Raw genomic sequence first — 14,037 nt, forward strand, 5'->3', positions numbered from 1 at the left:
TTATTTTTGATAGATCCTCAATTGAAATAAAATATATAAAATAAATACATTAGCGAAAAAATTCATATTGCAAACAACGAAAGAGAATAATAGCAATATTAAAAAAATACGATAATTGAAAAATAATATCAAAATTAAAGAATAAGATGTCAAAAATAATAATAATAGTAATACTTTATCTAATCACGTCTCTCCGAGTCTTCTTCCATCCATTTTAGTCAATTTGTACACTTTCTCATCACTTGTTTGTTCGAACTATGGACTATTTTAATCTTGTCTGCTTAATCTTCTCCGTCACGAAGGTCACTCCCGAAACAAAATTTGAAATATTTCCGCAATTGTAAGATAACCTGAAATTAAAGGGTCTCATTATGAAATTAAAAAACTCTCACTTTTCTTCATTAAAAAACACTGAACTTTTGCTTGAGATATACGAAAGAGAAATGTTGAGAAGAAAGCCGAGCAAAATCGAAGTTAAAATCGAAGACAAAGAAGAACTCGAAGAAGCTCGCAAACGCGCCGCCCTCATCGCCGCCTCTTCCTCCACCAGTACCACCAGCACCACCACCGGCGCCTCCACCACCACCACCACCGGCGCGTCCTCTCTCCTCCAACACTTCGACCGCTCAACCGTCGATCCCTCCTCCAAAAATAACCGAATCGGCCTCAATTAATGGAGGTTGAAGTGAAGCTCCGATTGCCGGATTCTACCGCACATCAGAAGGTGCTCTCACTTTTCTCACCGTACCACAAAAAAACACACCACCAGCGTAACACTTTCTTCGACGGTGCTGCCGGCGAGCTGACCTCGCGCCGGGCTTTTCTACGGCTCCGATTCTATGAGAATTCGGAAAACATGAAATGTATGGTGTGTCTCAAGGCTAAAGCTGTAATTATCGACGGTGTTAGCCGAGTGGAAGAGGATGAAGAGGAATTGGATCCGAAAATTGGATATGAATGTGTTTCTAACCCTACAAAACTGATGGAGGTGGATTCTAGGGTTTTGAAAAGGGCAAAAGAGGAATTTCACGTTGGGGAGGAAGGATTTATTGGATTGGGTGGGTTTAAGAATGTGAGGAATGTGTTTGAGTGGTGTGGTGTGGAATTGGAGGTAGATGAGACTATGTATGACTTTGGGACTTGTTATGAGATTGAATGTGAAAGCTTGGAGCCAGAGAAAGTTAAAGGTATGATTGAGACATTCTTGAAGGACAATGGTATTGATTACAGCTATTCAGAAGTGTCAAAGTTTGCTACTTTCCGGGCCGGAAAGTTGCCTTAGTAAGTGATTCTTGTAGTACTCGATTAATTATCCTATATTGCTGCATCTTCTATGTGTCCATTGTGATTACATTTGTTTTGATAGTGTGTGTGCGCAGTTGTGTGAAGTAATCTTGGATACACATGATCTGATTTTATGCTTGATAAATTGGCGAATGAAATGAAATTTGTAAAGTGTGCCCATGATTAGTGTTAGGAAGTATTTTGTTGATTTCAATTTCTGTAATTTCTTTTGATTGGTAAAGTTATTATAACAAAGAGCAGCAAACTGCTGCAATGTATTTACATACGAAAGCCTAATTACAGGTTGTGCAATGAGCTCAAAAAGTCTATCATGGCCTCTTCATCATTTGCAATTGGATCTGTTCTTAATGGCTAATGCTGATAACAGATTCCTGCGAGATGAAAGCCCCTTCATTTCCCATTGCCAACCTAACCCAAAGGTCATGATATCAAACCCCAATGACACCAAAATCCTAACAAAATCTACTTACCCAGTGGCGGAGCTAGGAATTTCAAAAAAACCAAGTTCTTATGCCTAGGAGATTCAATAACTTAGATATATGCCAAAAATATATTTTTTCCCTATCTACATGGAGTAATTTTTCAATGAAGGGGTTTCCATTGACCCCCTTTGCACCCCGCTGGCTCTGCCCCTCTACTTACCAACAATAGGTAGATTTGCACCCCTCTGGCTCTGCCCCTCTACTTACCAACAAATAGGTAGATTCAATGTACCGTTAAGTGCTTGGTCTATAAAAATGCAGACACACAACAAGTTGTTGTTCATCAAATAAGATTACTTGATAATAAACAAAGAAAAAACGAGGAAATTAATAATGTAACGACATGATCACACCAAATAGATCGTTACATAACGATGAGTTTAACATAGGATATAATAAAATTTAAGTAACAATGAAAACAAACATTGTATTTAAACTAACAACACAATACAATACAATAGATAAAAACCTTCCAAACAAGCTGTTAGTAGTTTCCTGAAGCTGAGGGAGCCAGCGACGACGGCAGGCCGAAGGTTTGCCGTCTTCTCAACAAAATCTACTTACTAACAGTAGGTAGATTCAATGTACTGGTAAGTGCTTGATCTATCAAAATGCAGACACCAAGAAAATGCCTCATGAACACCATTGTCTAAACTCCAGAGCATTTAGAATGACTTATCCACCAAGTTGTAACGTAGTATAACCATTCCAGGAATATGCAAGATCAAGAATGAATCTTCATCTTTATCCCCCCTACATCATTTAGCACAGCCATGCCATATAATGAAAATCTGTTGTCTCAAGGTAACGTTGAATTATACGAGGAAATGCCAACACAACATCTTCGACATTCACCTCATACTTCAAGAATCACCCTGTACCATCAGGCTTCATATTGTAGACGTTGTACAAAGCTAAGTTCTGTCAATTCACTTGTATTAAGTGCAAATGGCCATAAGACTCCCCGAAATAGACGAACCTGTGATTCTCCTCTGCATGATCCCGAACTTCAGGAATGGGAACCTTTTCAAACTTTTCTTGTTCCACGTTGAAACGTATGCTACATGACATATAAATGGCTCCTTTCCAGTAAAATAGCCCGTATTCGAAACTCGTATCGTGATGTCTAGGAAAAGGTGGACCAGAAACTTTCCATTTCTTAGTTTCAGATGAGTAAATCTCAATCTGGTGGTTCTTGAGTTCCAGTTTAGAAATTTGGAGGCTGATAACTTTGTAATGAAGCGATTTCCACGGATCAAAGGCTAAACTCATCCTGATGACATCCCCTGAAAATGGCCTACTAATTGTAACGAATTGTTGAGTAGTCGGGTTGATGATGTAGTAGTTCTCGTTAAACATGAAAGGATTTGAACTGTGCGACAGAGGAAAAGTCCATTGCAAGATGTTAGTATTTTGGAACTCGAGGGAGCGAGCAACGACAACGGTGCGAGGGCTTGTGTACTACCAACAATAGGTAGATTCAATGTACCGGTAAGTGCTTGATCTATCAAAATGCAGACACCAAGCAAATGCCGTTGTCGTTAGGGCTTGTGTACTTACCAACAATAGGTAGATTCAATGTACTGGTAAGTGCTTGATCTATCAAAATGCACACACCAAGCAAATGCCTCGTGAACACCATTGTCAAAATCCCAGAGCTTGAAGAATGACTTATCCACTAAGTTGTAACGTAGTATAACCATTCCAGGAATATGCAAGATCAGAATGAATCCTCATATTTGTCTCCCCTTACAATATTTAGCACAGCCATGCCGTAGTAACGAAAATCTGTTGTCTCAAGGTAATGTCGAGTTATACGAGGAAATGCCAACACAACATCTTCAACATTCACCTTGTACTTTAAGAACACCCTGTACCATCATGTTTCATCTTGTAGACGTTGTACAAAGCTAAGTTCTGGCGATTCACTTGTATAAGGTGCAAATGGCCATAAGACTCCCCTAAATAGACGATCCTGTGATCCTCCTCTTCATGATCCTGAACTTCAGGTATGGGAACCTTTTCAAACTTTTCCTGTTCCACATTGAAACGTTTGATACATGACACATAAATGGCTCCGTTCCAGTAAACTAGGTTGCGTATGAAAGTCACGTCATAATCTCTAGGATAAGGTGGACTAGAAACTCTCCATTGCTTAAGCTCAGATGAGTAAATTTCAATCTAGTGGTTCACGGGTTGTAGTTAGGGCTGGGCATAAAATATCGAAAACCGAATTACCGAACCTTACCGGCTATTTCGGTATTCGGTAATTTGGTTCGGTATTCGATACTGAAATATAAAATTTGGTATTTCGGTTTCGGTATTCGGTAATTCGGTTTTGGTATTCGGGAAATACCGAGTACCGATTTTTTTTTTACTAATACAAAAAAACTGGAAAAAAAAAGAAAAATTACCAAAAAGAGAAGAGTTTAGTAAGAGGAAACTATCCCATTTTTTCATTTTCCCTACCATTTCCATTTCAACTTTCCCACGTTTACAGCATACTATATGCACACTTTCAAACATGTACATTATGGATAACTGCTAAAATTTAAATTCATGTACATGTAAAAATTATAAATTCTAATTTCAAATTTATGCAATTGGTTAAGAATTCTAATTTCACTTTGCATGATTCACCACGTCAGTTATCTACATAAACTGTTTGGTAGTTACATTGAAAACGAAAGATTCCAACTCTTTCGTATCTTTGCAGGAACTAATTAATAATTAGTGCAGTGATGTAGAGTGTTTGGATAATTCAAAGAAAAACATATGTATAAAAATTATATGTGATATATTAGAAATTTTTGTTTTCAGTCTTTTTCATCATTTTTATTAGATGGTAATATTTTTTTTTATTCTGTATCTATTCATAAATTATTTTCTCTTTGTTTACGATGTATCATTTCTACTCCGTAGAATGTGGCTTCAGAGCAATTTCGGTTTCAGTATTCAGTAAGTTAAAATGCATATATTACTTAATTATGGTGTAGTAATAAAAATGTAAGTTAAGATATGTATTCTTTAGGTTAATATAAATATTAAATGCGGATAAATTTTTATTGTACATTAACTATTAAAAAATATGGTATTACCGAATACCGATTACCGAACCGAAGTTTGAAAGTTCGGTATTTGGTATATACTTTGAATTACCGATTATCGAATTACCGAACCCGAACTTTGAAAATACCGAACCGAATACCGAACGCCCAGCCCTAGTTGTAGTTTAGAAATTTGGAGGGAGATAACTTTGTAATGAGGCGATTTCCATGGATCAAAGGCTAAGTTCATCCCGATAACATCCCCTGATAATGGCCTAGGAAGTGTGATGAATTGTTGAGTAGTCGGGTTGATGATGTAGTAGTTTTTGTCAAATGTGAAAGGATTATGAAATGTGCGACTGAGCAAAAGTCCATTGCAAGATTGCGAGATCAAGATTTTAGGATTGTGATGATCATGTTGTAGAAAAGGAAACTTTTGTAATGGTGCATTGAATTTTCCAGGCTAAAAGCCACAAACTTGTGATAAGGGTTGGTTAAAAATGAACCATGGTACAAAAAAATGCCACTAGCAGGGCGGAAACAGGGGACTCTGAGGCGTGTAAAGTGAGGGCTAGAGATTAAACAAAACCATTTTCGCGATACACATTTGCATCGGACGAGTGATTTTTCTGGTAGACGAAGGAGGATCTCTGTCAATGGTCCTTCATTAGAAAACACTACATTTGCAGAAAAGGTTATGATCTTCTTTTTGCTCTTTGGCATTTTGTATCTGTTGTAGTATTTTGGAATCGAAATAGCCATTTTAAAGCTGTTTTTTTTTCTGCAAAAGATTGAGCTTGCAGAGAAAGTTCCTCCTTTTTGGTTGTTGGATTTTAATTTGATTCCTGAAATGCAATTTAACAAGTAACTGAAAAGTCAATGCAATAGTTTAATACGTGATGATTAAAAAATTGTGGAGTTGATTAAGCCTAGTTCATTTTAAACTGTTTAATACCCTCTCAATTATAAGGGTAAGTGTAGTGGCAATATTAAAATTGAAATGGAAAGAGGGAAAAGAGCCAAAAATATTCTGAACTATTCAAAATAGGTTAACTTTACCCTCCATTATGTTTTTGGCTCAAAAATGCCTCAATTTGGATTAGTTCAAGGGCAAATTTTGATACATGAGCAAACATTATAGAGTGCTTGCAATTACTAGTATTGAGCTCTTGGAGGTTTTTTCTGTGCAATATGGTAAAATGATTGTAACGAGCTTGCGATGCACTTCTCAATTGCCACATTATAGTTTTGCAAAAACCTATGGAAATTGCAGCTGTACCAAGTGTTCTGATACATTAGTGGTCAGCATGATTAGTTTCTCCAATCATATTGGATTTCCTGCATTTTCTTTGGCATTTTCCATGTTTTGTGAACAAAGTGAAATCTGAACACCAATCTTTGTAGACATTATATCAGGTATCAAGTTATATCACTTGATTTCTTGTGGTGATGCCAATTTAGGTGACTAAACAGCTATATTTCTATTACACTGCAGGTTTACCTCCTAGATGGTACCATATCTTGAAGGCTTGAAGTGTTCATTGCCTCGATATTTTGCAGTTAAGTCTTACCATCTGGCATATGTTTGGGAAGACTTGACAGGCATGAAATAATATTTTGTGGTTTCCTAATCACTTACCCTCCTGCTGATAAGTGTTTCATTAAACCTCTCTAATAATAGTTTCTTGTTTTATTTTTGGAGTACATCATCATCTTCCATTTATGGAAATGGAGTATGAAGCTTAATTTTGAACTTTATGTTTCTCACCTGTTCATTTCCGTATTTCACTGCTTTGGGCTGTTTTTTTCCCTTGAGCTAAGGTCTATCAGAAATAATTTCTCTACCTCCAAGGTGTAAGAGTAAGGTCTGTCTACACTCTGCCTATCCCAGATCCCATTTGGTGGGATTACACTTGATATGTTGTTATTGGTGTATGTTTCTCACTTATGTGCGTGCGTGATCTTTTATATGGATCACCAAAGTTCATCTCCCTCTTTGTTGTGTCGAATGTTTAAAGTTCTATTCATTTTAGATATTGTGTTGCCTTTTATAGTCTACTTTGACTTTATTGGGAGTATGTGAAAAAAGATGCATCAAGTTTATTTGGCTAGAAAATTCAGGTTAAGGGGGAGAATTGTTAGATGTTACGCCCTGATTTTTCTTATCATAATGATTTTTTTCTCTTTCCTATAAAGAAAATATAAATCTCCCATATTTGGGCTAGTCTTTTTGTTGGAGGAAGCGGTTTGGGTTCTTATAAACTAAGACTCCTTCGTTTTCACTTGCTAGCATCCGCAATATAAAGTGTTTCCGTGTCAATTGTTACTTGTGTGAATCTCTTTTTTTTTTGAGTGAATTTTGTGAGATTATTGGATATTTTGTGTTCTCTTTTATGATTGCTTATTTTTGCATGTGAATGTAGGCCAATTGACCAAATAGCATTTACTTATTGTTTCTTTTGGTATATTTTTCTTTGGTTGTCTGATTTATCATCTTTTGATGTTAGCTTCCACATGACATCTCGTTACTTCAATTGTAACACTATAAATTTATTGACAAGATTTAAAATAATCTACAGAAATAATGCAAGAGACAAGTGTTTATGCGTCTCAGTTTGGATAAAAACATGAACACCACTGCAATTTATTTCTGTTTATCAGATCTTATAGTTGATTGATCATGCCTTACAGCATAAAAGATAAATTTCTAACATGAAGGAGACAAATGATCTTGTACACCTTGTTTGGATGGTTATTACATATTGTTTCACAATGTGTCGTATTATAAATATATCGTGTTGCACCTATTGGTTTGATGAATTCAATGATTGGATAAACTGTATTGCGTTTCGTCGTTATATAATATCTGTCATACATAAGCAATTTGAAGGATAAATCTACAAGAAAACAGTGTACGGGGTAGATTTAATTTTTAAATAACAATCAAAACAAGATTATTAGACAATAAACCGACAAAAAGATGGGAAAGAAAAAAAGGTAACAATGTGATCATACCAAATTGGTCGTTACATAATGATGAATTTAAATTGGATACAATAAAATTTAAGCAATAATCCAAACAAACATTATAGTTAAACTAACCACACAATGTAATGCAATATCTAATGACCATCCAAACAAGCTGTCAGTATTTTCCTGAAGTCGAGCAACGAAAACGGCGCAAGGGCTTGTGTACTTACCAACAATAGGTAGATTCAATGTACTGGTAAGCGGTTGATCTATCAAAATGCAGAAACCAAGAAAATGCATCATGAACACCATTGTCAAAATCCCAGAGCTTGTAGAATAACTTATCCACCAAGTTGTAACGTAGTATAACCATTCCAGGAATATGCAAGATCAAGAATGAATCCTCTTCTTTATCTCCCCTTACAATATTTAGCACAGCCATGCCATAGTAATGAAAATCTGTTGTCTCAAGGAAACCTCGAATTATATGAGGAAATGCCAACACAACATTTTCGACATTCACCTCGTACTTCAAGAACCATCATGTTTCATTTCGTAGCCGTTGTACAAAGCTAAGTTCTGGCGATTCAGTTGTATAAGGTGTAAATGGCCATAAGACTCTCCGAAATAGACGAACCTGTGATCCTCCTCCTCTTCATGATCCCGGACTTCAGGCATGGGAACCTCTTCAAACTTCTCTTGTTCCACGTTGTAACGTTTGATACATGACACATAAATGGCTCCATTCCAGTAAACTAGTCCGTGTTTGAAACATATATCATAATCTCCAGGAAAAGGTGGACCAGAAATTCTCCATTGCTTAAGCTCAGATGAGTAGATCTCAATCTGGTTGTTCGCGGGTTCCAGTTCAGAAATTTGGGGGGAGATAACTTTGTAGTGAGGCGATTTCCATGGATCAAAGGCCAAGCTCATTCCGATAACATCCCCTGATAATGGCCTAGGAAGTGTGACGAATTGTTGAGTAGTCGGGTTGATGATATAGTAGTTTTCATCAAACGTGAAAGGATTATGAAATGTGCGACAGAGCAAAAGTTCATTGCAAGATTGCGAGATCATGATTTTAGGATTGTGATGATCATGTTGTAGAAAAGGGAACTTTTGTAATGGTGTTGGAATTGGATTTTCCAGGCTAAATGACACAAACTTGTGATAAGGGTTGGTTAAAAATGAACCATGGTACAAAAAAATGCCACTAGCAGGGCGGAAACAGGGGACTCTGAGGCGCGTAAAGTGAGGGCTAGATATTATATACACCATTTTCGCGATACACATTTGCAACGGAGGAGAGATTTTACAGGCAGACGATGGAGGATCTCTGTCAATAGTTCTTCATTAGAAAACACTACATTTGCAGAAAATGTTATGATCTTCTTTTTGCTCTTTGGCATTTTGTATCTATATGTAGTGTAATTCTGCAAGTGGAGTTTGGAGAGTCTAGATGTATGCGGGATCTTACCTCTATCTTTACGGGGTAGAGAGTGTTTCTAATGTCGACTATTTTGTATCTGCTGTAGAATTTTGGAATTTGAAATAGCCATTTTAAAGCTGTTTTTTTTTTTTTGCTGCAAAAGATTGTGAGCTTGTAGAGGGTTTCCTTTTGATATTCTTTTATTTTGTTTGGTTGTTGGATTTTAATTTGATTCCTCAAATGAAATTTAATATGCAGTAGTTTATAATTCATGATGATTAAAAAATTGTGGAGTTGATTAAGCCTAGTTCATTTTAAACTTTGGTTTAGTACCCTCTCAATTATAAGGTAAGTGTAGTGGCAATATTAGAATTGAAATAAAAAAGAGGGAAAAGTGCCAAAAATATTTTTGAACTATTCGAAATAGGTTAATTTTATCCTCTATTACGTTTCAAAAATGCCCTTCAACTAGTCAGATAGATCAAAAATATATTTTCTACTAATGGACTTATGGGTGTGCAAAAAATGAACTGAAAATTGGTTTATTGCTATTGGGTTATAGAGTTAACGAGTTTTTAATGATTTTATTAAAATAAGTTTATCGAGTTATATGTCCAGTTTTGGTTTTTTAATATTGAAAAGACTATAGTAATTTACTACTTTACGCCCAACATAATTATTAAATATTAATATCAGTATCTTACAGGTTACTGTCTTTGCCCTATAGCCTTTAATTTACACTTCACAATAACTTTGAGTTCACAACTTCACATTATTCAAATTGTCAAAAGCTAAAGTATGAACCCTATTCCTCTTAATTTTTCTTTGGTAAACCAGTAAACCTATTCATGTGGGACGAAAAGGCAGAATGACCTGAGAGATCCTTATATTTGGCTTTGTTTGCCAGTTGGACCCTTACACTCACGATTTTACCAACTGAACCTTTAAACTCACTAAAATGCAATATTTTAAACCTCTTTCTCATTCAATATATGTGCGTGTAGCAAAACTGCGTACACGTGGAATTTCATATCATTTTATAGAATTCCATGTCATTTTTAATCCCACATAGGAAACTAAATATTAAAAATAAAGAAATAAAATTTTAAAAAAATGAGTTTGCACATTGTGAAAATTTTCAATATCATGTTCTTCATATTTGCTCATAATTGAGCACTAAATTCATGTCAAATTGGTCTAATTCTTCCTATTATATTTGAATTTTTTTACACTAAAAGTTTACCAATACAAACTCAACAAATTTCCATCACAATTTTGAATTAATTTCATCAATTCACAAAATCCATTAATTGTTCTTGAAGGTTCTTCATGAAGCTTTTCAACTTTTCAATATACACCATTATGCTTCACAATAACTCATACAAAATTCGAAAAATACTCATAAAATTGATGGGAGTGTGGCAGAAGGGTTGTGGAAACGTTTGCAACTAGGAGTGTCAAAATAAACCCAAATATAGGTAACTCGCCCAATCCGTCCAAACTTTTATGGGTTGGGCTCAAGATAATTTGTATTATTTTCAATTTCAACCCATTCAAGTCTTGACTCATTTTAAAAAATTCTTCCATTGAGTCCAACTTAATCTCCTATTTCATTTAGTTTTAAGGTTTTTTATTTGCATTGATGTAATTAGTGGCGGAGTCACCTTGTGCCGAGGGGGTTCATCCGAACCCCCTTCGATGGAAAATTATACTATTTATACATGGTTAAAATAATTTTTTATGTATATAAAGTAGATGTCGAACCTCCTTCGACTAATTCGTGTATCTACTTATTTAGATTTTGAATCCTCTTATTTAAAATCCTGGCTCCACCACTGGGTGTAATGTATGTTCTCATATTACAGGTATGAATTACTATCTATTTTATATCTTTTAAGATTAATTACTATCTATTTTATATCTGTTAAGATTAATCTATCCATTTGTAAATTTTTATTCTTATTTTCTTGAGTTGAAATTCAAATTATGGTTATAAAAGGTAAATAATAATATGTTAAAATTATTGAGATTAAGTGGGTAAAATTGGACAGGTCATGATCCAACCCGAATTTTAGCCCAATTGAGCCCACCCATTTGAGACCAAAGTAAATTTGGGCGGGTCATGACTCAACTCGATTTTTATTTCAACCCATTTTAATATTCTCAATTTCAACCCAACCCGCCCATTTGACATCCCTATTTGCAACAATAGAAATTTTTGAGTTGAAAATTTGCATTTTATTTGAGAAAAACTCTACATACAACTAGAGGTGAAGGTGAATTTTTCAATCTTATCCCTCATTTTCACCTTCTATTCGTGCAAATATTTTTTACTTTTGACTCTTAAGATTTCAAGATTATCTGAACTTCATTCTTTTCCCAACAAAATTCAAAAACCCAAATTTCAGAAGTGTGTAAATCAATCAAGATTCATAGAAAAAGAGTTTAAATTTCAAAATTAAAAAACTTAAATGAAGTTTTGAGATAAGAGATTTGGTTGACTGGGGTGAGGGATGGGGGACGGGCATGAAGAAGAAGAAGAAGGGGATGGGGTTGGAGTTGGGGGCTGAAGGAAGAAGAAAGTTGTCGGTGGGGGGTGGGGGCTGAAGGGTTGATTTTTCTCTTGTTTGTTTTAACTTTGTTTTAATGTTTTTTAATATAAAAAAAGATTTGTTTTATGAGCATTTTTTATTGATTAAATCGAAAACTGAACTGTTAAGAATAAAAAATCAATAAATAATATCTTATTGATTTGCTTATTAATTTAGCATATTTAAAAATTGATAAATCAAATCGATAATACATTAAACTGAACCGACAGATGCACCCTTACTGATGGTTACTTCAAAACAAAGGTAAATGAACCAATTTTGCTACTCGAGCTAATTCAAAATGAGATACTTTTCTTATTTATTAAAATGGTAAGTGCCTATACAATTTATTTTCTTATGTTATTATATGTCTCGCACATCCAATCTCCCCCCAAACCCCCAACCAAAAAATAAATTTATTTATTAAAGAACAAAGGCAAATCTTCCAAAGTTGAATTATCAAAATTGGCCTATTTTTTAATTGTTTTGGAGCAACTATTTGTAGGAAGAAAGTATTTTTGAACGATAAGATAAATTAACCTATTTCGAATGTTTACTGTTCAAAGTTGAGAAAAAGTTCAATTTTTTAAGTAAAGTTGGTGAGTGACTTGTTCAAAACATTGAGATATTTTTACAACTTTCAACTTATTTGACTATAGAAGTGCCAGCAAGGTTAATCTATTGTACAACTATTGCTTTGACTTTGCCTGATCATCAAACATACAAAAATTCAAGTTTCAATAATTTAATATCATTCTTTCAAATTTGATTGATTCAACCTTTAGATTTTTACTATTATAGTCATTTCACTTTTAAAATTATAAGTTCAATTATTTTACTTACATATAACTATTCTTCATGCCAGAGATATTGGGATCAATTAATCCATTGACTATATACTATATCTTTTACTACTATAACTCTAATATACACATTATGTTTTAAGAGTAAATTCAATAAAATTTATTTGTTACAACAATTAAACTTACCTATTAAAATGATTTTATTGTTATAATGAGTATATCAATCAACAACTTTGATTACCTTCAATAATCATAGAAGAGGTTGAAAAATGTTTTGGACTATCTATACTTCCACATTTCTTTCTCTTCATCATCATTATTATTATCATCAACATTTTTTTAACTTCATAGCCTAAAATCTTCTCTCTAGGCGAATTTAAGAAAATTTTATTTTGTATAGATAATAAATATCTGAAATCCACTTGACACAAGCCAAAAGCTCAACTTCGCGAGAAAGTGGGTTACTTATATTTTTAGCTTTAGGCGTTTTCAATAATTTTTCTTGTTTGAATTTCCTTTACAAAAATCTTGTCTCCGACATTGCTTCTCCCTATATACTTCCATCTCCTTTTCAGCTTCTTGTTTTTCCTTTTCTCTCTATTATCATGAAGTCATTCAAAAGTTGCAAAGCTTCTTGATTATAATTTTTTAGTTACCTTTGCCACTAAATTAGAAGTTTCCCATACTTCAAGGGGATTCAACAATTTATAGCTTTAGGAAAAAAAATTATTTTCACCCCATTTTCCTAGTAGAGTTTTTTGAGGTATTTAATTGATTAAGTCCCCATTTGGACCATGTACCTCCACTCCAGCTCCAAATATTAAGAGATTCATGTCTATTCAAATTCCTACTCAGCATGGTGCCTTAAGGAGACTCTGAAGTCAGTCGCTAGCGGAAGTTTTGCTACAAAAAGCAAAATGGAGCATTCACAAAGAAATGATATAAACGAAAGAAAAGGCTCAACAATTAGCGACGACTCGAGAAATAATCTCTCTCTTATTTTCCCTTTTCTTTAAAATATAAGAAAGGAGACAATAATCTCTAACTTCCTCAAGTGGTGAAGCATAACTAAGGCTTAAGAATTTACCTTCTTGTTAATCAACTAGAATTGCATCAACTCTAGAGATTCATAAAATTTGAACTTTACCTTTTTTCAATATTTAAGGCAACTGATAGAAACTTCAACAACATACCCAATGCAATCTCACAAGTGAGTCCGGAAAGGGTAGAACATACACATGTCTTACTTCTACTTTTGTGAAATAGAGAGATTGTTTCCAATAGACTAACTAATGACAACAACATACCCAATGTAATTCCATAAGTGGATTGAGTTTACGGAGTTTAACATGTACACAAACCTTACTCCTAGCTTTGTGAGCTAGATAGACTGATAGATACTTTAACAAG

At 34.4% G+C, this 14,037-nt stretch overlaps 1 protein-coding gene and 2 pseudogenes across 1 annotated transcript; 1 reads left to right on the forward strand and 2 right to left on the reverse strand.

The window, feature by feature from the left end:
* The first annotated feature begins 377 nt into the window (after positions 1 to 377).
* On the forward strand, positions 378 to 1,282 carry LOC129891443 (triphosphate tunnel metalloenzyme 3-like). Its single transcript, XM_055966813.1, has one exon. The coding sequence runs from the start codon at positions 674 to 676 to the stop codon at positions 1,280 to 1,282; it is 609 nt and encodes a 202-aa protein (XP_055822788.1). The 5' UTR covers positions 378 to 673.
* A 1,844-nt stretch (positions 1,283 to 3,126) lies between these two features.
* Positions 3,127 to 5,589, reverse strand: LOC129892978 (F-box protein At5g07610-like; annotated as a pseudogene).
* Positions 5,590 to 8,030: 2,441 nt separating this feature from the next.
* Positions 8,031 to 9,213, reverse strand: LOC129892979 (F-box protein At5g07610-like; annotated as a pseudogene).
* Positions 9,214 to 14,037: the final 4,824 nt, after the last annotated feature.

The sequence above is a fragment of the Solanum dulcamara genome, chromosome 6 (assembly GCF_947179165.1).
Source record: "Solanum dulcamara chromosome 6, daSolDulc1.2, whole genome shotgun sequence".
NCBI lineage: Eukaryota > Viridiplantae > Streptophyta > Magnoliopsida > Solanales > Solanaceae > Solanum > Solanum dulcamara.